Source organism: Tamandua tetradactyla, chromosome 6, assembly GCF_023851605.1.
Source record: "Tamandua tetradactyla isolate mTamTet1 chromosome 6, mTamTet1.pri, whole genome shotgun sequence".
Classification (NCBI taxonomy): Eukaryota; Metazoa; Chordata; class Mammalia; order Pilosa; family Myrmecophagidae; genus Tamandua; species Tamandua tetradactyla.
In genome coordinates, this window is record NC_135332.1 from 55109869 (window position 1) to 55134163 (window position 24295).

At 44.7% G+C, this 24295-nt stretch overlaps 1 protein-coding gene across 1 annotated transcript in view; it reads left to right on the plus strand.

Moving 5' to 3' along the window:
* Positions 1-8799, plus strand: part of DOC2B (double C2 domain beta) — a 39374-nt gene extending 30575 nt beyond the window's left edge. The window contains exons 7-9 of the mRNA XM_077165454.1: positions 1601-1682; positions 2456-2552; positions 3172-8799. Of these exons, the coding sequence (XP_077021569.1) occupies positions 1601-1682; positions 2456-2552; positions 3172-3308 (316 nt within the window). The 3' untranslated portion in view covers positions 3309-8799. The remainder of the gene's footprint in view (positions 1-1600; positions 1683-2455; positions 2553-3171) is intronic.
* The last annotated feature ends 15496 nt before the right edge of the window (positions 8800-24295 follow it).

Here is a 24295-nt window from a genome sequence, read left to right on the forward strand (position 1 = left end):
TTTAAGTCAGGATTTATTGAGGTATAATTTACATACAGCAAATTCCTCCCTGTTTGAAGTTTGACCGATATACGCTGTCATATATAGTCTTGCTACCACCAGGATAATCAGGATATAGAATATTTTTGTCATCCCAGAAAGTCGCCCCAGCCCCAGGCAAACACAGATCTCTTTTCTGTCCCAATAGTTTTGCCTTTTCCAGAATTTCATATCAAGGACATCACACAGCACGTCGCCTTTGGCGTGCGGCTTTCACATAACATAAGGCATTGGAGATTCATCTACGAGGTTGTGTGTATTGGTAGTTTATTCTTTTTTGTCGTGGTTGTGGAGTAGCCTTCAATTGTGTGGATAAACCCTAAGCTGTTGCGTAGGACCTGTGGGTTGTTTCCAATTTGGGGTGATTACACAAAGCTGTTATAAACGTTTGCAAACAGTTCTTTGTGCGGGTGTCTGTCTTCATTTCTCTTCTCCGCCTCCAGCTTTCATCCGCCCATGGTTTCTAGTGTTTCTATAATGAACCAGTATTATTTACGTGATAAAAATCACGATGAAAAGATCATAATAAATGCAAAGTAAAACAGCAAAGCAACAATGTGATACCATCTTCTGCCCGTCACACCAGAAAGGATTTAAAGCTTTGGTCCTCAGCTTTGCGGTGGCCTCTCTGTGTGTCAATCACTCGGCCTTTCCAGAGGGCAATTTGGCAAAATGAAACAAGCAGCTTGACACGCATGTGCCCTTGGGCCATCATTTCACTTCTAGGAATTCAGTCATTCATTCAACAGATGTCAGTTGAGCACTGAGCTGTGCCAGGAAGATGGTGCTGGCCGAGAAACCTGTGGGACAAGATCCTGCCCCAAGACACCCAGCGGGGGTGAGGCACTAGCGCACAGCTATCTAGTCAGGGAAAAGGCAGCCTGCCGGTGGCTCCCTGTCTTAGGGAAAGGAGCCCAGCCCAGCATCCCAAGCACCTGCCCTGCTGCTCACCAGCTGTGTGACCTTGGGCAAGTCACTCCCCCTCTCTGAGTCTCAGAGGAAGCAACATCTAAGGAACATCTAGCTGGCTTGAAAGGTGGACTTCCTCTCCCTGCGGGAAGCATCCCTGTTACTGCCCAAAAGGCCTTTTACCTTTCTTGAAGCTCTACCAAGATAATGGTGATGTTTGCCCAACCCTATGACTATACTAAAAACCACTGAATTGTACACTGTGAAAGATGAATTTTATGGAATATGAATTACATCTCAATAAAGCCGTTATTAAAAGAAAAAAAAAACTCTAACAAGGGACTAACTCCACTAAATAGTCTTTTTTTTTTTTTGGTGGAAAATGCAAGCTTTGTGAAAATTAGACTTCCAAAAATAAGGAAAAGCCCCTTTCTTAGGGAGATGGCAAGGATTCCCTGCTTAACTCTGGGAATGGGCGTGTGAAAAGAAGTTCCGGTAATGAAGGAACCGCTTCCTCCTCCCGCTGCAGCCCCAGGTGTGCTGAGGCAATCCAAGTATCAGGATGAAAGAGGGATCTTGGGCCAAAACCTCGGGCTAGATCTCCGCCCCATAGCTTTTCCCATCCTCCACCTGCCCTTGGTTGTAATTCCAGGTACCTGAAGCCAGATGTGGACAAGAAATCCAAACATAAGACAGCGGTGAAGAAGAAAACGCTGAACCCAGAGTTCAACGAGGTATGAGGGGTAGTGACACGGGCTCAAAGGTCACTTGCTGTCCCCACTGGGCAGGGATGGGGCCAGGGCAGGGGAGACTGGGGGAAGGGGTGCGGGGTTTTGGAGCTGTGGAGCAGGAGGGTGGTAAGAGAGGTGGGGAGGAGCCGACAGGGCTGCCCCCTAGCCACGGGGGAGGCACTGGCCCTGCTGAAGCAGTGTGACAGTGCCGTGGATGGGGTGGGGGCTGGGAAAGCTCCCTAGAGGATCAAGTCCAAAGGTCTGGGGGCAGGTGGATCCCCAGGTCCTCCGCTCAGGGGCATGGGTGTGGCTGGAGGTGCAGACCTGGGAGCTTTGGGGTGAGGGGTCCCCCAAGGAGCAAGAAGGGGTGGGGGTAGAGCAGAAGAGGTCTAGACAGATTCAGCAGGCAGAGGAGGCTGAGAAACTTCCAGAAACTGATGTTGGGGAACTGATGGGAGGGAGGGTTCCACCAAGAAGGGAGTAGTCAGCACAGTAAAGCCCAAGAGCTGTGGAGGACAACACAGGCTGAGAAGTGTATGCTGGATGTGGCAATAAGAGGCTCTCAGGGGTCCTGGGAGAGCAGCTTCAGTGACAAAGGGTAGGTGGGCTTGGAATCCAGGGACCCCAAGGTGCTGGCCGAGCTCCCTGTGAGAACCCACCACCCCCCAGAGCCGCACACGCGCCACCCTGCACCCACACGACCTCAACCCCCACCCGGGCCCCTGCCCGCCACCCGGCCTCGTGGGCTTTGCCCTAACACTCCCCTTTGGCCCCAGGAGTTCTGTTATGAGATCAAGCATGGGGACTTGGCCAAGAAGACCCTGGAGGTCACTGTTTGGGATTATGACATCGGAAAATCCAACGATTTCATTGGTAAGAGCACCCGTGGAGATGAGGTTTAGCCATGTGCACATCCTGGGTTCAGCCAGGACGGTGGCCCCAAGTCAGAGCAGGCCCCTCCTTCCTGGCTTCTGGGGAGATGGGTGGGAGGCACAGCCCTACCCACCTGCAGGCCACCAGGAGCCTCCGACCTTGTCTGGCTTGACCCCACGTAACAGAGGAGGAGCCGGGCCCAGAAAGGGACAGCGGCCTGCCTAAGGCCACACAGCAGCGTGTGGTGGAGCCAGGGCAAGAGATGCTAGGGCTGTGCCGGGCCATGGGTCAGTGCCTCTGATCCCTGCGGCCCCAGATTCTTGGTGGGCCTGGTGGTTCTGCATGTGGAGCCCTTTCTTCCCTTTTTTGGTCCCCCACCTGCTCCGCCTTACCTCACTCAGGTGGTGGAAGGGCGCAATCCTTGGGCCCTGACCTGGGGGGTGGGGGCCAACACCGGGGCCTGGAGGGCAGGCGGCCAGGTCCAGGCCCTGCAGGCGGGGCAGGAGGTCCAGCCCTGGAACCCGGGGTGGGGTGTGGGGGGAGCTGGCCGGAGGGCTGGCCTGGGGGAGCCCGTGCCCAGGCCCTCGGGGCTGAGCGGCCGCCCTGTCCCGCCCCGCAGGCGGCGTGGTTCTGGGCATCAACGCCAAGGGCGAGCGCCTGAAGCACTGGTTTGACTGCCTGAAGAACAAGGACAAGCGGATTGAGCGCTGGCACACGCTCACCAACGAGCTCCCGGGCGCCGTGCTCAGCGACTGACGCCCGCCCCGCCCGCCCCAGCGCCGGCCCCCACCTGGGCTTCCTCAGCTGCCCCGAGGGCCGTGGCCACGCTGGGGGGGCCCCGGGACGCCTGCTCGGACCCAGGGCCACCGTGGCCTGCCTAGGAGGGCGGGGACGGGGAGGGGCGGTAAGCTGGGCCTGCTCAGTCCCCGGGGCAGCAGGGAGGGCCTCAACCTCGGCACCCACCCAGGGGCAGGGGCAGGGGCTGGGCCACCCAGGGGGGCTGGCTGAGAGAACAGGGGGCCGAGGGGGCCAGTGAGCACGGGGAGGGGAAGGGCAGGACTCAGAAGGTTTCTTCCCAGATCTACCAAAAGGAGGCTGACTGCCTCCAGCTGCTCTTTGGCATACCTGGGCAGCTGGGAAAAAGTTAGTTGTCCTGAGAGCCAGGAGTCTGGCAAAGTTCCAGATGTGCTCCCAATGGACATGAGCAAATTGGAGGTGCTTTACTTATTGATTGTGCAAGCATCTAGGGATGCGTGCAACACGGGGCACTTGGGAACCACCTGTTACAATAGGGATGAGAGATGCCAAGAGCAGCCTGGCCAGCCTGTAAGTGCTGTAGGCACTGGCGACTCTGGTGGGAGGCAGGGCAGGCCTCCTGGAGGAGGTGATATGTTCAGAGAGTCTTGAAGGGTGAATGGGGGTTTCCAGGCAGACAAAGGGGAAAGCCAGGCCACGGGGATAATCTTCAAAGGCCTGGAGGAGAGAGAAGGTAACTGGGCCAGGGGAGCTGTGCAGAGCTAGGGGTGCTCTCTCTGGGGGGAGAGGGGACAGAAATTGTGACAACCAGCCAGCCCTGCCACCCCACCCCTGGCTGCCAGGCTAGTCCTGACTCATCTTAAAGAAGGTGATGTTGGAGAAGCTTCAAGTTCGATCCCCAGACCCAGCTCTCCAACCTTTGATCTCTTTCTCTCCCGAGGGGCCTCGAGGATGGACCCTGTCCCTTGCTCCTCCTGGCAGAAGTGTCAGGTCAGTGGCAGTTGAGAAGAGGGTCCCTTTTCTGAGACAGAAGCAAAACTTCCTCATCCTCATTCTCCTCTCAACTTCCCCCTCCCCCTTCTCTCCTGCCTCCCCAAACCTTGCCTGGGCCCTTCTGGGTTCAAGGCTGGGTACAAGAAACCCCATTCATTTGCCTATGGCATCCTGGCCTGATGTGACTGCCAATGTCCCCCTTGGGAGTACTCAGTGGCACTTCAGGGTCTTCTTTCTGGGAAGTCCTGTGGGGCTGGGAGAGAGGGATGCCCCGCCTGATGGGCCTGTCTGCATCCCCAGGTCAGGTCTCCAAGCAAGGGGTGAGGGCATCTGTATCTTGAGCCCCAGGCCTGAAGCCCCCAACCCCTTTGCTTGCTACCAAAGGGCCTCAGGAACAAGTGCGGAACCAAGTCATTTCAGAGCTGCAGATCCCCACTGTGTTCACTCCTCACTGCACTGAGGGGGAAACCGAGGCTTAGAGAGGGAAGATTTCCTAGCACAGGTGGGACCAGGATCCAGGGACCTGCCCGACCCCATCCCAGAGCTCCAGACACTACCCTTTGGGGGTAGTGGGAACTGGGCTCACAAGGGAGAGGCTCCCAGTAGCCTCTTGGCTGGGACTCGCCCCTGCCTGCTGCTCACCCTGGCCAATGCCGGTAGCAGGACTCGCAGGGCCTGAAGATTGGACCTTTTGCTGCAGACACAAAGCACATCACCATCCAAGGCCTGGGATGATGCTTCAAATCCCATTAAGTGCCCATCAGCCCTTTCCCACCTTGCAGGGAAAACAGGACTCCAGCCCCCACATAGTACCTGGCATCCTTTGTTGCTCACAGAGCCTCAGTTTCCCTATCTTTAAGAAAGCTATGCATTGTGTTAAGGGATTTACAGGCATCATCTTAATGAATCCTCACAGCCCTGTGAGGTGGGTTCATCGTCCCCATTTCACTGATGAGGAAACTGAGGTTCAGAGAGGCTGAGCAGTTTGCCAAGGTCACACAGCTGGGAAGGGGCAAGCTAGGAGTCAACCCCAGGTTGGTCCCCTGCCACATCCTCTGATGGTCTGGGGACCAGTTGTCCCTGCTCTCTTGCTACTGGACTGTTGGGGCTCAGCAGAGATAACTCAGGTGAAGGCTTGGTTAAGCTCTGCCTGATGGAGACATGGGGCCATGTCACTGCCCTGCCTCCATGTCCTCTACCAGGCTTTGGAACCATTAGTGCCACTTAGGGCCCCCGGGAGGTGCCCACAGCCTTGGGGCCTAAAGTGGGAGGCGACCTACTGCCGAAAAGCGCGTCTGGGTGTGCGCTGGGTTTCTCCTTAGCTTCCTCTTTTGGGGGAGGGCTCCTTCAGCAAGGAGCCTTGACACCCTCTATGTGAAGAGGTGGGGATGCTAACGGCAAAACCAGAAGGGGCCACGAGCCCCACTTAGTCTGACTTCATTATTGGACCCATGGAGAAACTGAGGCCGGACAAGAACCCAGGGCTCACCCGGTCCCGGGCCCTCTACTGCCCCAGGCTGTGCAAACGTAGGCTTTGTCCCGCAGCCTGGTCTGAGCAATCCTGGCGCACCAGCGCAGGGCGGAGGGGCTTCGGGCTAGCCAGCCCCGGTGAAGGGCGGGCTGCTGCGGCAGGAGGACCCCCCAGGAAGGGCCCTTCACTAGGGCCGGGCGCCCGGTGAGGCTCATCTCTCTATCAAAGAAAAAAAGTCAGTCTCTGAGAAGCTGCAGAATCGGCTCTGCGTCTGACCCCAAACTAGCATCCTTCCTCTGGTTCATGAGCACCACAAAGACGGGAAATCCGACGTCCAGAAAACCTTCACTTCAAAGTCAGGTGTCAGTACGCAGGTGGCCAGGTGCGCGGCAGTCACCTCCGCCCGCCTCGCGCCGCGGCCTTCACCCCGCCCACCGCCAGCCACTAGCCAATCCCCGACGGGCCCGTCTTCCAACCCTGACGCGGTAACCTCCTGACCTCTAGTGGCCGGAGCGAGGAATTGCAACTCCTCGGCCCGCCCGCCGAGCCCCCGGGTCATGCATGTCCAGCCCTTTGTTCCTTCTCAAGCCGAGCGAGCCTCCCGCTGCATGGACTCTGGCCGCCGTCGACGCAGACTCTTGTGCACTGCTTGACACCGTTTTGCTGCCGCGTGATGGCTGCAGAAACCGTCCTCACACTGCAGCCCCACAACACAATTTTGTACTTTTCGTCTGATCTACCCGGAGGTGTCCTTTTTAAGTCATATTTGTTAATATTTATAATTACAGATAATCCAAAGTAAATGGAAAAGTCATTGTGAGCATATCGGCTTGGGAGCCTCCCATTGTAATAGATTGGGGTGGGTGGCTGAAAAGAAGATGAGGATTTATTCCACACATCCTCTTATTTGCCTCTCACCAAGAACCCCTTAGAGATGGATTCCCATATTACAGATGGGGAAACTGAGGCTCCATGACATTAAAATATTTGTGCCAAATAATTTACCCAGGATTCGCACTCAGGCCCACAGGCCTCCCAAGACCAGGGGTTGTTCACAACAGCACCAGACGCCCGTAGTTCTACCAGCCTCTCTTCCACGACGGCATGGAGAATTCATTACTGCTGGGCACTGGCACCTGGGATGGACTCATCCGTGAACAAAACAGTGTCTGCCCTTACAGAGCTTACGTTTTAGTGGAAGAAAAAACTCTATAATTAAATACAATAAATGGTATGTTCGGTGATGAGGAAAAAAAGGTGTATTAGTCAGAGTTCTCTAGAGAAACAGAAGCAACAGGAGAGATCTGTAAATATAAGATTTATAAAGGAGTCTCAGGCAACCATGGGAATGCAAGAGTCCCGGGTCTGTAGGGCAGCTGTGAGGCTGGCAACTCCAATGAAGGGTCTCAACGAACTCCACAGGAGAGGCTTGCTGGCTGAAGAAGCAGTGAAAATTCTCTCTTCCCCCTTAAATCTTTGACTGATTGGATTAACTCGTCTGTGGCCGACACGCCCTTAGTTGATCACCGATGTAATCAGTTGCAGATGCAATCAGCTGACTGATGATTTAATAAAGCAGCCTTCTGGTTTATCAACCAGCCACAAAATAGTCTTGCAGCAATGGTTAGGCCAGTGCTTTCCTGACTAGACAACTGGGCACCATCACCTGGCCAGGTTGACACCTGAATGCAGCCACCACAGGCCATCCTTTGTCAACTTGGCTATAACATCATTAATCTCTAAAAAGAACATAATGACACATGTTTTTCACCTAACAATACAACTGTCCTGCCTACAACCGGAAACTCATTGTATCTTTCCAGAATAGGGTGCAAGTCCTTAGGTGGCATTCACTCTTAAACTTAATATCCTATAACTTAAATACTAGACCATGAACAATACAACTTATGTCATATGATAAGAAGAAAACAAGATATTTGCTTTATGTACAAATACAAATACACTCAGAACAAGGAGGAAATATTCACAGCATCACACCGGGCATAAAGGCACCAGGTGGTCAGGGTGGGCCTCAAGAGGAGGTGATGAGCTAAGACGTGAAGGAGAGGGAGTGAGCTACGAGGATATCTGGGGGCAAAGCAGGGTGTGCATGGCAGGACTCCCGCCCAGGCAGCCAGGTGGGGCAGGGGAGAGTAGCAGAGGGGGCTCGATCGTGCAGGGCTGTGGCTTTTGCTCTGAGGAAGGTGGGGAGCTGGCTTGGACGCTAACAGGTGGGAAACAAACCTATGGTCTGGAGCAGGTAAGCGATAGGTCCAGTTTGGAGATGACGTCCCAGCAGGTGCAGGGCTGAAACCCAGCTGGGGACCAGTGGCCAGCAGTGGTAATGACTGGGTCCTAACCAGGCTGAGGGGTGGGAGACAGGGGGCACTTTGGCAGTGGTGCTGGCTGCCACCCTCCCTTAGCAGCCACCTGTGTGCCAGCCTAGTTTTCCAGGCCTGCATTCTCCATGTACTCTTCCAGTACATTCCTCTTCTGCTTACGTGACACAGAGTCGGATCCTGTTATTTGTGGCAAAGAACTCCACATGATGTTCCGATGCAAGCCCATCATCTGGGTCTCCACTCCCATTACCTCCTTTGTGATTCCTGCCCGGACACCACTGTCACATTTTACCACGTCACTCTGCTTTCTTTCCTTGGTGGCATTTCTCACTGAGATCACCGTGTATATTTGTTTGCTGATTGCAGTTCCCTCCTTGCTAACCTTCATGAGAACAGGGGCCACCTCTGTCTTATTTAGCACATTAACCCCAGACCTCAAATAGGGCTCAGCATCTCGTAATCATCTAAGAAACATTTGCTGAGTGGATGGATGAAAGCTGCCCACGTGGACGTTATATGAAAAGAGCCAAATCCGTGTGATTCTGGAGCATCTGGTTATGGGCTCATCCAAGCCCGGCTGCTAGCTCAGGAAGACTCCTGGGGTTCAAGTAAGAAAAGATTCTACTCCACTGGGTCATCCTAGGGAGACAAAGGACGAGGGTGAGAGGAGGAAGAAAAGATGGAGGAAGGGAGAGTGGGGCAAGAAAGGGGAGGAGAGAAGGGGAAAGGAAGGTTGAGGGAAAATAAGGAACAGAGGGGAGGCAGGAAAGGCAGAAGTGGGGCCAGAAAGAGCGGGAGGGTGGACAGGAAATTGGGAAAGCTAGCTGACCGCCCCACTCCACTGTCCGAGCCCCGGGGGACGTGGCTGCCCAGGACCACCTGAAGATGCGGCTTTCTGGCGTCTGCCCCCCCAGGAGAGTGCTCCAGGCAATGCAAAGAGGAATCTAGAAACAGTTCCACCAGGACAGGCCCAGCCCCACAGATCCAGGCCAGGACTGGGGATAGGGAAGCAGAGGAATCATTGAGTGAAGCCAGTGTTTTAGTGATAACCCTGACTGCTAAGATTCGTGGGGCATAAAGAAGCCCTGGACTGGACTCTTTATGGGAACTGACAAATAGACGAGGAAGAGTATAGAGCAGCAAGTCCAAGAAGGGTGGACCATGAGGCAGTGCCCTGACAGCCTGAAGGATGAGTCCAGGCCACGGCCGGGCTCCAGGTGGGGCCTGAGGCAGGCACAGCTGAGGGGTGGGGCACGGGGCTCCCGGGAGCAGCACCTGCCTCCGTGGTCTCTGTGCCCGGGTCAGGGCCTGGCCTGCTCAGGAGGGGACCCTGGCAGAGCCCACATCTCCCGAGGGGTCTCCAGCATCAGCAGATGCTATGGTGGGGCAACTTCTTCCAGAGACTCTGCGTTTCCCCGAGAGACCACCACGTTGAAGGCAGCAACCCCACAAAGTCTGAGCAGGAGAAGGGCAAAAAAAAAAAAAGTCAATTTGGGGGCAGGCAATTAGTTCCTGCTCTCTTTCAGCAGGAAGGACAGTCCTTAGAACTCTAGGAAAATAACAATCATCAGAGAGAAGGTGCCAGAATTCAATATGAGCAGTTATAACACCCATAGAGAGTTCTAAGCACTTTATGTGTATTAACTCTTTTACTCCTCAGAGTTATGAGATACTGTTTTTGGTATGCATGTATGTATGTATGTGTTTCACATGGGCAGGCACCGGGACTCGAACCTGGGTCTCCTGGCATGGCAGGCGAGAATTCTACCTGCTGAGCCACCGTAGCCCACCCCCGAGATACTGTTTTTAATTCCCATTTTACAGATGGGAAAATGAGGAACGCAAACCATGTGACTCTAGAATGCACCCTCCTAATTTCTACGCTATGTGGTGGAAGAAGCAGATGGTGTTGTCAGACCTGGCAGGGGACAGCCAGTTGCCACCAGGTCCTGTTGCAGGTTCAGGCCCCTCTGCCCCCAGCTCCCAGAACCAGCAGAGTCCTGCTATGCTGGGCAATATGTCGTTTTTTAAATTTTCTGATGTTTATGGTTGTATTGTAATTATGTTGGAGGAAGTCTTGGTATCACACACTGAAGTTTTCAGGAGTCATCATGGTAGAGCAAATCGGCATCTTACTCTCGAACAGTTCAAGAAAAAAAAAGTTGAATTGTTCTTGAAACTTTCCAGTAACTTTTAAATTGCTTCGGTTTTAAAAAAACAAAAACAAACTTTTAATCTGCTGTTAAAGTAGGGATTGAAAGTCCAGTCTTTAAAGCATCATGCACAGCTGAGATCAAATTCAAGTCCATCTCTTATTAACTAAATGATATGGACAAGTTATTTAACCCACACACATTTGTTCAATATTTCATGCAAACGTTAAAGTACCTCATAAGTTTTTGGAGGATTAAGTTATTTAATGCTTGTGAAGTGATTAGAGAAGTGCTTGACACAGAGGGCATAAAGCAGTTTAGCTGTTATTATTAGTGGTATTGTTGTTAATTGTCATAATTATTCAATTGAATAGTTTCACTTGAGCGCCTTAGAAGAAACAGGTTAGTATTTGCAGTCACAGAGAATGGGCTCAGAGTATGATTCTAATTAGGTAGGTGGCCCAGAACAAGTCCCTACCTATGGGAAGTCTCATGTTTTTCCATTGACTTCTACGACCTTATTTTGAGCTATACTCCTCTTTGCTTACTAAGTCCAATTGTTCTAGTTTGCTAAGATATTCACCGTAGATGCAGTGAAATGCATTGGCTTTTACAATGGGAATTTATTGGGTTACAAGTGTACAGTTCTGAGTACTTCACAATTCTTCCTGTGTCTATTCATTAACCAATCACAAAACCTTTTTAACATTTTTGATATTTGCAATAGCAGTACCCCATTCTTCTGGTACCAAAATCTGTTCTGGTTTGTGAGGCTGCTCAAAGCAGATACCATGAAATGTGTGGGGTTTCACAATGGGAATGTATTAGCTTACAAGCTTACAGTTCTGAGGACATGAAAATGTCCAAATCAAGGCATCATCAAGACGATACCTTTTTCTTGAAGAACAGGTGCCACATGGCAGGCCTATGATGGCACCTGCTGGTCTCTCCTTTCTCCCCTGGGTTTCGTTGCTTCCATGGCTTTCTCTCCTTGCTGTCAGTCTTGATTGAATGTAGCGGCTATCTTTGCCCAATGGACTCCCAATTTCCACAAGCGCCATTAATGGCATTTGCGTGCTCCTTAGTTGTGCCCAGGGGTGTGGGATCTTTACGTGGAGAAGAAGAGAGGAGGAGGGAGCACGCATGCAGATGCCAGGGAGCAGCTGTGAGCCAGGTAGCTTACCCAGTGTGAATTTGCATTATGGGAATCAAAAAATGGAGAAAAACCAAGATCTTCTTGTCAGTCTGTCAGGGCCCCATGGAGGTATCTGCCCCCCTGCTCTCTGCCCCCTACTCTGTCCCCTTCCTCTCTCAGCATTCTCATCAGCACATCAATGGTTCAAAATGGTGGCATCAGCTTCCAAATCTGGGTGGCTTTTCAGTTTGGCTCTCCATAGCTACGTGACAATGTTCTCTGTGTGTCATAGTTAAGCTTCTCAGGAGAAGAAATATCTCCATCGGGGTTGTAACTCACCTCCTGGGTCAAAATCAGGGGTTGAGGTCCTGTGGTACAACTGAGGCTGTGCGATAGAAAATAATCACATGGCCTAACTGCAAGAGAAGCTAGAAAATGTACCTGTCAATTGGGCCACCATATGCCTACATAAAAATTCTGTTGCTGTATATTTCAGTTATCTACCGCCAGAACAATGCCATGTTAACAACCATAGAACTTCTTGAGATAGACTATAAACATTTATTTGTGCTCTTGAGTTTCTGGGTCACCTAGACAGTTCGGCTGATCTGCGCTGGGTTTCCCAGGGCTCACTCATCTACAGCACACTGTGAGCCGGTTAGGACACTTCGCTGATCTGGGCTGAACTTACTGAGGACTCGCTTGGGACTACTGAGCAAACAAAGTTCTCGTCCGTGTGGTCCCTCCCCATCCAGCAGGCTCGTGGCATGGCAGGGATCCAGGAGAGAGCAGAAGCCTCAGATTTGGCATACGAACCTTCCCACCACATCCTATTAGCTAAAGTGAGTCACAAGACAAGCTCAGATCCGAGGGGTGGGGAGTTAGTGTCTTCCTCTCAAAGGGAGGAGCCATAAAGTTGTATTGCAAAGGTGTGGAAATAGGGAGGTCATTAATTAGGGCCATCAATGTACATGATCTATCTCAGTATATGCAAAGGGAAGAATGGATAGCGAGAAACAAACGCCAGCTGTCACACATTAGCCAGGAAAGATCAGCTAAATCAAGTTTAAGAAATCAACGTGATGACAGATGTGGCAGCCATATAACTTCCACATCCTGATTCCAGGTAGAGGAAAGGACGTAAGAAGAAAGACTGCCAGGGAATACATAAACATGGAATACTTGAATTTTGTAGGTGGGATTATTTTCAAAATGTTAAATTTTGTGTGCTTTTCATGATTAAAAAATACTTAACTTTCAACGCAGCAAGTCTACTTCTAGGAATTTATCCTAAAAATCAGGTCTTCGAGAATCAGATAATTGCACCAAAGGTATTCCTTGCAGTATATACCAAAAAAGTGCAAATGATCTAAATGCCCATCAGTTAAGGACTTGTTACATAAGTTAAATAAATTATAGCGCGCTCCAAACAGGGATACCATGGTCATTAGAGATAATGATATAGAATAGATCTTTATTCATAAACAGGGGAAGAGGGTTATATTATAGTAAATGAAAAAGCAGATTATAAAACAGTATAAACGATTTGATCACTTTTTGTAAATACATATTCATTTGTATGTTTGCATAATAGTCTGGAAGGATAACAGCCGGAATCTCTGCGTGACAGGAATCATACTTTTTTTGTGGCTTAAGTTTTAAATTTTTCCACGAAAAGATGGACATCTTCTATATAAAATAAATAGTTGGGGGTAGTGCTCCAGAGAGCAGAAAAAGTAGTTTATGCAGATAGGAAGACAGAGAGATGGCCCAGGTTGGGTTCCCTAGAAGCAGTACCTGATAAGTCTTCTTGGGTCTATTTTGATTGTTCTCAGGGAAGGAGGATACAACAGGGGAAGGATTAAGTAAGAACGTGCCTTTGTCCTAGGAGGTTAAACCTGGTCCCACAGTGAGCTCTGGAGCACAAATTGCAGAGTTAGCCCTGACTTGGACCTCCATGTCAGAAGGTCATCAGATGAGGAATTTCCCAGAGAATGCAGGTTCTGTTCAGCCAAGGACAGTTCTCCAGGGAAGCAGGCAACCATGAGTCCCTACAAAGCAACACTGACAACACCTGGGAGGTGAGCCCAGCAGCCCATGAACAGCTCCGGGAAAGCCCACCAAATGCATCCTTGCACTACAAGCTGACTTGGCCAGAACGTAGATGCAAAGACCTGAAGCAACACTAGTTCTAGGCACTATCAGAAGGAAAAAAGCCAGGTCAAAAACTCGGAAAAGTGGGGAGAAGGGGAGCCAGTAAAGGCAAGTAGCGATGGGGACAGATAACAGCTCTGTGGGTGAGGTGGGAGTGGGAAGACTGTACATGGGACATTAAAAGGTAAAGATTTTTCTTTCTGACAGATTCCAATTATACCCTCCAAGTCCTGCAATTCAAAGATCAGGTTTCCTAGCAAACACCTGTGAGAAGTACACACTGATGGTTGGTTACAGGAGTCAAAGTTCAGGTGCACCCATGGCAGGGTGGCATGAGAAAGAGAAGAGAGAGAAGCAAGGAACAGAGTGGACGAAGCAGAGAGAAGGAGGAACGGTATTGGGGAGAACAAACAACGGGCAATTCAGTAGCAAAAGAAAGAAGTATTTGAAAGGAATTAAAGCCTGGACTAGCTTAGCCTGTGAATAAACAATTTTAGCAGCTGTTTTCTCATAAGAGACAATACAAGAGAGAAGATAGTAGGGCAGCCTCGTCAAAGAACTGGAAGGGAAAGAACTGGCAACCTAGATTTCTATACGGAGTGAAATGCATTTAGGGAAATGCAAATCAAAATCACAATAGGAGGAGAGATTTTGAGAGAGCAGAGAATGCTGCAGCACCTCCAAGTAGAGAGTCCACAGCCAGTGACCTTTGGAGGTGAAGAAGGAAAACGCCTCGCAGGGAACTTCATGAAACAGGAAGTCATGAGAGAAAGCTAGCAGATGACGCCGTGCTCGCCATGTGCCCTTTCAGCAGAGAGAGAAACCCTGACTGTGTTCGCCATGTGCCATCTCACTTGAGAGAGAGACCCTGAACTTCATCGGCCTTCTTGAACTCAGGTATCTTTCCCCGGATGCCTTAGATTGGACATTTCTATAGACTTGTTTTAATTGGGACATTTTCTTGGCCTTAGAACTGTAAACTAGCAACTTATTAAATTGCCCTTTTTAAAAGCCATTCCGTTTCTGGTATATTGCATTCCGGCAGCTAGCAAACTAGAACAGATTTTGGTACTGGAGAGTGGGGTGCTGCTGCTGTGACTTGCAAATATCAAACATGTTGGAATGGCTTTTTAAATGGATAAGGGGAAGAATCTGGAAGAGTTGTGAGAAACTTGATAGAGAGGGCCTAGAATGCTTTGAAGAGACTGTTGGTAGAAATGTGGACTCTAAAGGCACTTCTGATAAAGACTTAGACAGAAATGAGTCATGTGTTATTAGAGACTGGAAGGAAGATGAGCCTTGTTTTAAAATGGCAGATAATCTGGCAAAATTGACTAGTGGCTTTGGCTGGAAGGCTGATTTTAAAAGCCATGAACTTGGATATTTAGCAGAAGAGATCTCCAAATTAGATGTCAAAAGTGCAGCCTGGTTTCTCCACAGCTTACACTGAATTCTTTAGTACAAAGAAACCAGAAATTGAAGCCTGGAAAATTCTGGGCTCCCAGGAAGGGAGACCCCAGAGAATAGTGCTCCATGTGAGGATTTGACCAGATGTGGAACCAGTCAGCTGTTCCAGAGAAAGCCAGGATTGGACATAGAGTTATCCAGGAAGAATTTGTGGAAACTCCTTATGTCTGATGGGCATGATCCAAGGCTACTGCATAGAAAGCCGATGAGAGTGCTGTGGGACCTGCATAAACAGAGCTGCTGCCAGTCTAGACTGGGGGTTCAGAGAAGGGACACATTGGAGGAAAAATAACTTCAGAGGCAAAACCATGGAGGCTGAGGTCTGAAGTAAAGAAGCCTCAGGCCAGGAGGGCAGACCCACCCAAACCCGTGGAGAGGGTGAGCTTGCCCCAAAGGCAGAGGATGGGCCTTCCACCTGGTTGCAGTGGAAGAGTCATGCCGCCTCAGGCCTTGGAGAGGGTGAAGTGCATTCCTTGGAGTGTGGGGAGAGCCTGGCTGCCACCCCATGGAGCGGTTGAGCATGTGCCCCAGAGAAGGCAAAGAGCCAATGTGTGGCCCCAATGCGTGGAGAAAGTGGAACCGAGAAAAAGGTGGTCTCCCCAATATCCCCCAAGGTTGTGTTCTGAGAGAGGCAGGCCTCTGCGTAGGCATTTGGAAAGGGTGGGACTGTTGCTTTCTAAAGCTCTGAAGATAAATGATTTTCAGACTTTGAAATCTAATGGAATTTGCCCTATGGGTTTTCGAAACTGTATGGGTCCAGTGACCCCTGTGTTCCTTCCTCCCTATGGAAACGCATATATGTATCCTATGATTATTCTTTGTATGTTGGCAGTAAATAACTTGTTCGAGTTTCACAGCTCCAGAGCCAGAGGATAATTTTTTTCCTTAGAACAGACTATGCCTGTAATTAACTTTGATAGGAGTTTGTACTGTTTCTAACTTTGTATTTCATTTGTATTGCTACTGAAATGGTTTAAGGATTGCTGATATTGGTATGAAATGAATGTATTTTGTATATGGGGAAAACATGTCTTTTTTAGGGTCCAGAAGGTGGAATGTGCTGGTTTGAAAGGGTGTGTGTGTACCCTAGAAAAGCCATGTTTTAATCAAAATCCCATTTCATAAAGGCAGAATAATCCCTATTCAATACTGTATGTTTGAAACTGTAATCAGATCATCTCCTTGGAGGTGTGATTTAATCAAGAATGTTTGTTAAGATGGATTAGGTGACTACATGTCTCCACCCATTTGGGTGAATCTTTATAAGTTTCTGGAGTCCTATAAAAGAGGAAACATTTTGGACCAAGTGAGAAATTTGGAGAGAGCAGAGAGTCACCTCCAAGCAGAGAGTCCACAGCCAACCTTTGGAGATGAAGAAGGAAAACACCTCCTGGGGAGCTTCATGAAACAGGAAACTGGGAGAGAAAGCTAGCAGATGATGACACTGTCCTCGCCATGTGCCCTTCCAGCCGAGAGAAACTGTGACTGTGTTCACCATGTGCCTTCTCACTTGAGAGAGAAACCCTGAACTTCATTGGCCTTCTTGAACCAAGGTATCTTTTCCTGGATGCCTTAGATTGGACATTTCTATAGACTCATTTTAATTGGGACACTTTTTTGGCCTTAGAACTGTAAACTAGCAACTTATTAAATTTCCCTTTTTAAAAGTCAAAAAAAAAATCACAATAGGGTACCACTTCATACCCACTAAGATAGCTATTTAAGTTTTGGCAAGGATATGGAGTTATAGGAACCCTCATATATTGTTAGTGGGAATGTAAATTGGTGTAGCTGCCATGAAAAATAATTTGGCCCTCAGAAAGTTAAACATAGAATACCATATGATCCAGCCATCCTACTTCTAGGAATATACCCAAAAGAATTTAAAACAGGGATGCAAACAGATGTTTGTACTCCAATGTTCGCTGCAGTGTTATTGAAACTAGTCAAAAAAGAGGAAGCAACCCAAGCATTTAACAACAGATGAATGAATAAGCAAAATGTTACATACACATACAATGGAATGTTATGCCATGAAAAGAAGTGAAATGCTGATACAGGCAACAGCATGGATGAACCCTGAAAACATCATGTAGAGTAAAATATCCAGACACAAAAGGATAAATATTGCATGACTGCTAATATATCATACCTGAAATATGAAAATTCATGAACCTATCTATAACTGGAATTACCATGTCCTATGGCAATTCTATGTTTAACTTTCTGAGGAACTAATAAACTGGCTTCCTCAACAGCTACCCCATTTTACATTCCTACCAACAATTTCTCCACATCCTTGCTAATAATTATTTTCTGTGTGTATGTATGTACGTATATAAAATAGCCCTCCTAGTGGGACTGAAATGATAGCTCATTGCAGTTCTGATTTGCATTTCTCTAATGTCTAAAGAAGGTAAGCATCTTTCATGTGCTTAGCAGCTATTTGTATATCTTCTTTGGAGGAAAATCCCTTGTTCACTTTTTAATTGGGTTGTCTTTTTTGTTGAATTGTAGGATTTCTTTATATATTTTGGATATTAAATCCTTATCATGTATATGGCTTCCAAATATTATCTCCCATCCTGTAGATGGTGTTTTCACTTTCTTGATAATGTCTTTTGATTCACAAAAGTTTTAAATTTGATATAGTCCAATTTATTTATTTTTTCTTTTGCTGCTTGCACTTTTGGAGTAAAATATAAGAATACATTACCAAATACAAGTTCCTGAAGATACTTCCCTATGATTTTCTGAGAGGTTTTTATAGTATTTGCTATTATACTTATGTCATTGATCCATTTTGAATTATCTCTTTAAAGGTGGGGGTCTAAATTCATTCATTTGTTGAACAGAGCATTTTTTGGCCCATTGAATGTACTTGGCATCCTTGTCGAAAATCAACTGGCCATAGATCTGTGGGTTTATTTCTGGACCCTCAATTCTATTCCATTGGTCTGTGTGTCACATCTTGTGTCAGTACCACACTGTTTTAATTATTATCACTTTGTAATAAGTTTTGAAATCAGGAAGTGTGAGTTCTCCAACTTTGTTCTTTTTCAAGATCAATTTGGCTATTTGGGACGCCTTGCAAATATGAATTTAAGGATCAGCTTTTCCATTTCTGCAAAGAAAATGTTGCTGGAGTTTAACAGGGATAGCACTGAGTTTGTCAATCACTTTAGATAGTATTGCCGTCTTAAGAATACTGTCTTCCATCCCATGAACAAAGGATATCTTTTCATTTATTTAGGTCGTCTTTATTTTTTTTCAGCAATGTTTTGTAGTTTCATTGTACACCTCCTTGGTTAAATTTATTCCTAAGTATTTTATTCTTTTAGATGCTATTGTAAATGGAATGATTTTCTTAATTTCCTTTTCATAGCATTCCTTACTGGTATATAGCAATACAACTGATTTTTGTTTTGATCTTGTAACCTGCAACTTTGCCGGACTTGTACATTAGTTCTAGCAGCTTCCTTATGGATTCTGTGGGATTTTCTATATATATATATAGGATCATGTCACCTGCAAATAGAGATAGTTTTACTTCTTCCTTTTCCATTTGAATGCCTTTTAGTTCGTTACCTTTTCTGATTGCTTTGGCTAGAACTTCTAGTACAATGTTGAATAACTAGTGAAAATGGGTATCCTTGTTTTGTTCCTGATCTTAGGGGGAAACTTTCCAGTCTTTCACTATTATTACAATATTTGTTGTGGGTTTTTCTTAAATGTCCTTTTATCATGTTGAGAAAGTTCCCTTGTATTCCTAGTTTTCTGAGGGTTTTTATCATAAAGCGTTGTTGGGTTTTGTCAAAAGTCTTTTCTGCATCAATTGAGATGATCGCATGTTTTTTTTCCCCTTCCTTACTTTAAGTGGGGTGAATTCCATGTCAGTAAAAAGAGAGGTTAATTAAAGACGTTTTCGGACATACAAAAGCTGGAAGTGTTCATTGCTATCAGATTCACTCCACAAGAAATGTTAAAGGAAGGCCTTAAAGCAGAGTGAATGATATCAGATGGAAACGTGGATGTACACAAAGGAATGACGAGCACCAGAAATGGTAACTACATGGGAAAATATGTAACATTTTGTTTTTGGATTTAAATCTCTTTAAATCATAATTGACAGTTTAAACACAAAATATTGTGGGGGTTACAATATATGTTTAAATAAAATGTATGACAACAAATAGTGTGAAAGCTAAAAGGGGAGAGATAGACATACTCTTGTAAAGTTCTTATACCCTACGTAAAGTGGTGTAAAAACGTATTGTGGGCGGGCCACGGTGGCTCAGCAGGCAGAGTTCTCGCCTGCCGTGCTGGAAACCTGGGTTCAATTCCCAGTGCCTGCCCATGCCAAAAAAACAAAAACAAACAAACAAAAAATGTATTGTGTACATGCTAGGGTTGAGACAGGCAAAAGTTTTTGAATTAGGATTTTTTAAAATTAATTAATATTTTGTGTTTATTATTTACATGGTAAAAGGAATTAAATCTATATTTTTCACAATATTACATAGCTGTGCATTTATCATCACAATCGACTTTTTTCTTTTTTCTGAGAAAATAACATATACAAAAAACCAATAAATTTCAAAGCACAATTCAATTAGTTGTAGAACAGATTCAGAGTTTGATATGGATTACAATTCCACAATCTTAGGTTTTTACTTCTAGCTGCTCTAAGATACTAGAGACTAAAAGAAATAACAATATAATGATCCAGCAATCATACTCATTTGTTAAACCCTACCTACAAACTCCACCATCCCCTTTGATCTTTTGAATGAGGATATTTTTGATTGGACTATTTTCAATGAAGTTATTCTAGGGTGAGCGAGTGTATAAATATAAAGCCAACTAAAAATAAGAAGCTAATTGAGATGCTTACCACTGCAGCCGGAAGCTGGACTCTTCCCCACACACTGGATAGATTTATGTCTAGGCAGAGTGCACGTGCTCTCAGGGATACACGAGGGACCTCAAAGAAACTCAGCAAATGGCCTGACTCCTGACATGGACACACAGCCTTTAGGGGGTGGAGAGTTCATGCCTCTCGAATGGAATTCCTCTATCCACGTTCTTTCAACATACCATAGAACTTGTAAGTCAGTTATTCTACTGCTCTTATCAGACCAAGATAACTGGTGTGTTAAGAATGTATGTGCTCAAGTATTCTCAGAGGTGTGTGATGCTATAACACTGCAGGTTAATTTTGCAATTCCCTAGTGACAAATGATGTTGAGGCTATTTTCACCTATGTATTTGCCACTTGCATATCTTCTTCATTTCAGTTTCTCTTCAGAATTTTTGTCCAATTTTTCAATTAGGTGTTATCTTTCTTTAGATGGGTGCTAACCATTCTTCATATGTATGAATACAAGTCATTTATCGATATCTATCATAGAGCATAAGTTTTATATTTTAATGAAGTCCAATTAATAAATGTTCTCTGTCATGGATCATGATTGGGGTGCTATTTCTAAAACCTGATTACCAAAGCACAGACCACTAGATTTTCTTGGATGTTTTATTCTAGAAGTTTTTTAATATGCATTTTAATTTTGAGCGCAGATTCATTTTGAGTTATTTTTTGTGAAATGTATACAATGTTTGGCTATGTTTCTTTTTGTTTTGTATATTTTATATGCCATTGTCCCACAGCGTTTATTGAAAGATCTTACTTTTTCCATTAAATTGCTTTTGTTGATTGTCAAAAAGAAAAAAAAAAGAATGTATGTGCTTGTATGTTGTATCAATAAAAATTTACCAAAAAAAAAGATAACTGGTGTGAGTAGAGGACGGAAAAATAAAACTCAAGTAAGGATGATGTAGTGTTAGAAAGAGAGAAAAATAGATGTCATTCAATTTTAAAACTTCAACTTCTGTGTGAGACTAAAGCAAGAAATGTCTGGTGCAAAATGTATATTTTGACTAGTGCGTTTCCTAATCTAACTCTTATAGGCAGTTTAATTGAACATCGTAAGTACATGGAAGCTTGAATAGGGCATGAGATTTTGTTGGTTTGTTCAGGTAACTATGATGCCCCAATAAATCCCAGAGTGATTTGAACAGTGAATAAAGAAGTATTTGCAAAGCCCCTTTGAGGGAATAGTGAGAAAGGGGAAAATTAGACTTCCCCATTTGGAGAATTCCTGATATTCTCGTAAGCAGTGGGGACAACCAAATCAATAGGCTGAGCCCTCAATCTTGAGGTTTGCCCCTATGACACTTATCTTTCACAGTGGGACCGTGTGACTGTGAAAACCTTGTGTCTGATGCTCCTTTTATCTACAGTATGGGCAGATGAATAAAAAATATGGATAAGAAATAAACAAATAATAGGGGGGAAATAAGGTATATATAGAAAAGTTTCCCTCTATCCCCTAACAGAGAATCACTATTACAAGCTACTTACAAATTATTCTAGAGTTTATGTATATGTATATAATGTTACATATACAATCATCTCTATCTAAGGTTATATATAATAAGACATATTTTATGTATAATATTAAGTAAAAATATTCTTCCCCTCTTTTTACACAAATAGTAGCAAATTACATATTCTGCATCTTGTTTTTTTCACTTAACAATATATAGAATTTTTCTGTATCAGTTGCTATTTGTTATAGCTTTATAGTAACCCATTGTGTGACATGTTTTGTTGTTGTTGCTGTCATCAAATCTGAATTAAACACTTTATATTCTAAAATGCATAAAAAATCTGCACCAATTAAATACAACAAAGTTGAAAAGGAAAAAATATATATGGATACAAATAAACAAATAATAGGGGGAGCAAGGTTAAAATGAATTGAGTAGATTGAAATACCAGTGGTCAATGAGAGGGAGGGGTTAGGAGTATGGTATGTATGAGTTTTTTCTTTTTCCTTTTTTATTTCTTTTGCCGGAGAGATGCAAATGTTCAAAAAAAATGATCATGGTGATGAATAAACAACTATGTGATGATATTGTGAGCCACTGATTGTAATCATGTCAAGAATGTTTGTATGTTCGTTTGTTGTTTACAATAAAAATATTTAAAAAAAAAGAGTGAGTGAGCGAGAGAGAAAGAACTCTCATGGCCCCAGAATTCTGGACCCCATGTCCCCACCCTTAAGGCTTGACTGATTTCTATTTTTGGATTCCCACAAGTCACCCATGTACCCTCATCATAAATTCCTTTTAGAGTTAAGAGATCTATCTAGTGGACTCATGTGACTTACAGTCAAAAGGGTGATAACTCACTTTCACAATCACTGACGGGTATGAAAATTGGGACAATCTCTTTGGCAGTTTGGCAATATCTATTCAAATTGAAAATACTCTTACCTTTTGATCTAGCAATTCTATTTAGCAATTTATCTTATGCATATGTAGAACAGTATCTGATATCTGTTCATGGCTTTTCATTGCATTCTTGTCTGTAATAGCAAAAGACAGGAAATAATCCACAGTCAACACCAGACGATTAGGTAAATAAATGACAGGACATCCATATGGTGGAAACAGTTGGATATTGGGCAATCTTGAAAACAAAGAAGGATGCTGTATCTGTACTAACAGGGAACTGTTTCCAATACATATTAACATGCAGTGTATATAGAATACTGTCATCTATGTTTTTAAAAATAATATTCAGTATTATATATATTTCACAATTAAAAAACTTAAAAATGTAATATTCAAGCATAAGATCTACAAGCATAGGAAAGACACATAAGAAACTTGTAACAGCTATTAGACAGGAAGTTATCTTTGATATTTTTAATCTTTTTACATTTTTGACAATGCACGTATATTATTTTTCAAAAATACGAATTAGAAATAAATAAAAATTTTAGTTAGTCCTGTGAAAAAAAGGGATAATTAAAGGGGGCTTTGGGGAAAAAGATTTCATGCAACCAGCAACCACATAAAAGCTGGAATTGCTACACTGGTATTAGACAAAATAGACTTTTAGAACAAAAAATTCTATTAAACATAAAGAACATATGATGATAAAAGGATCATTCTATCAGGAAGATACAACACTTTAAGACATTTATGCACATAACAGAGCACCAAAATACATGAAGCAAAATCTTACAGAAATTAAGGGTAGAATAGACAATTCAACGAAATAGAAATAAGTACTGACAAGGATATAGAGAAACTGGAAACTTGTGCATTGTTGGTGGGAATTTAAATGGTGCAGTCAGGCAGAAAGCAATATGTGGTCCTCAAAAAGTTAAATATAGAATTACCATATGACCCAGTAATTCTACTACTAAGTGTATACCCAAAGAAATTAAAAACAGTGACCCAGATACTTACATACCAATATTCATAGCAGCATTATTCACAGTTGCTGAAAGGTAAAAGCAACCCATCAACAAATGAGAGGATAAACTAGATATGGTATATACATACAGTGGAATATAACTCAGCTATAAGAAAGTATGAAGTTCTGATATACGTTGCAACATGGATGAACGTTGAAAACATGCTAAACGAAATGAGCCAGACACGTAAGGGCAAATATTGTGTGACTTGACGTATATGAAATATCTAGAAACAGCAAATTCATAGAGACAGAAAATACATTAGAGGTTATCAGGAGATGGTGGGATGGGACAATGGGGATTTGTTGCTTGTTAGGGCGGGGTGTAGACAATAGATTTTGGAAATTTTCTCATTAATAAAGCAACTATAATCCAGGTTTGTCTATTTTTCCCTTCAATTTCACTAGGTTTGCTTCAAGCATTTGCTTTTATTACGTACATATACACATTCATGGTTATGTCCTCCTGCTAATTTGATCCTTTTACCATTATGCAACATCCCTCTTTATTTCTAGGAATACTTTGTCTTGATGTATGCTTTTTCAATATGAATATATCCACTCCAGCCTCTTTATGATTTTTATTTTCTAGAGTATTTTCCCATTCTTTTAATTCAACCTATTTCTGTCTTTATATTTAATGTTTGCCTCTTGTAGACAGAATAGTCTTCCTTATATATCACCCGTGTGATATAATTGGAGTGTTTAGTTCATTATCATTCAATGTAGTTATTGATTTGGTTGGATTTAAATGTACAATTTTACTATTTGTTATCTGCCTGTTTTGTTTTCATTCCTTTGTTTTCTGTTCCTTTCAAATTATTTTTTTAGAACTCTATTTTAGGTTATTTGTAGTTTTTTAGATATACCTCTTTGCATTATTTTTAAGTTCTCACTCTAGAGATTACTGTATATACATACCATATATATTTATATATTCTTA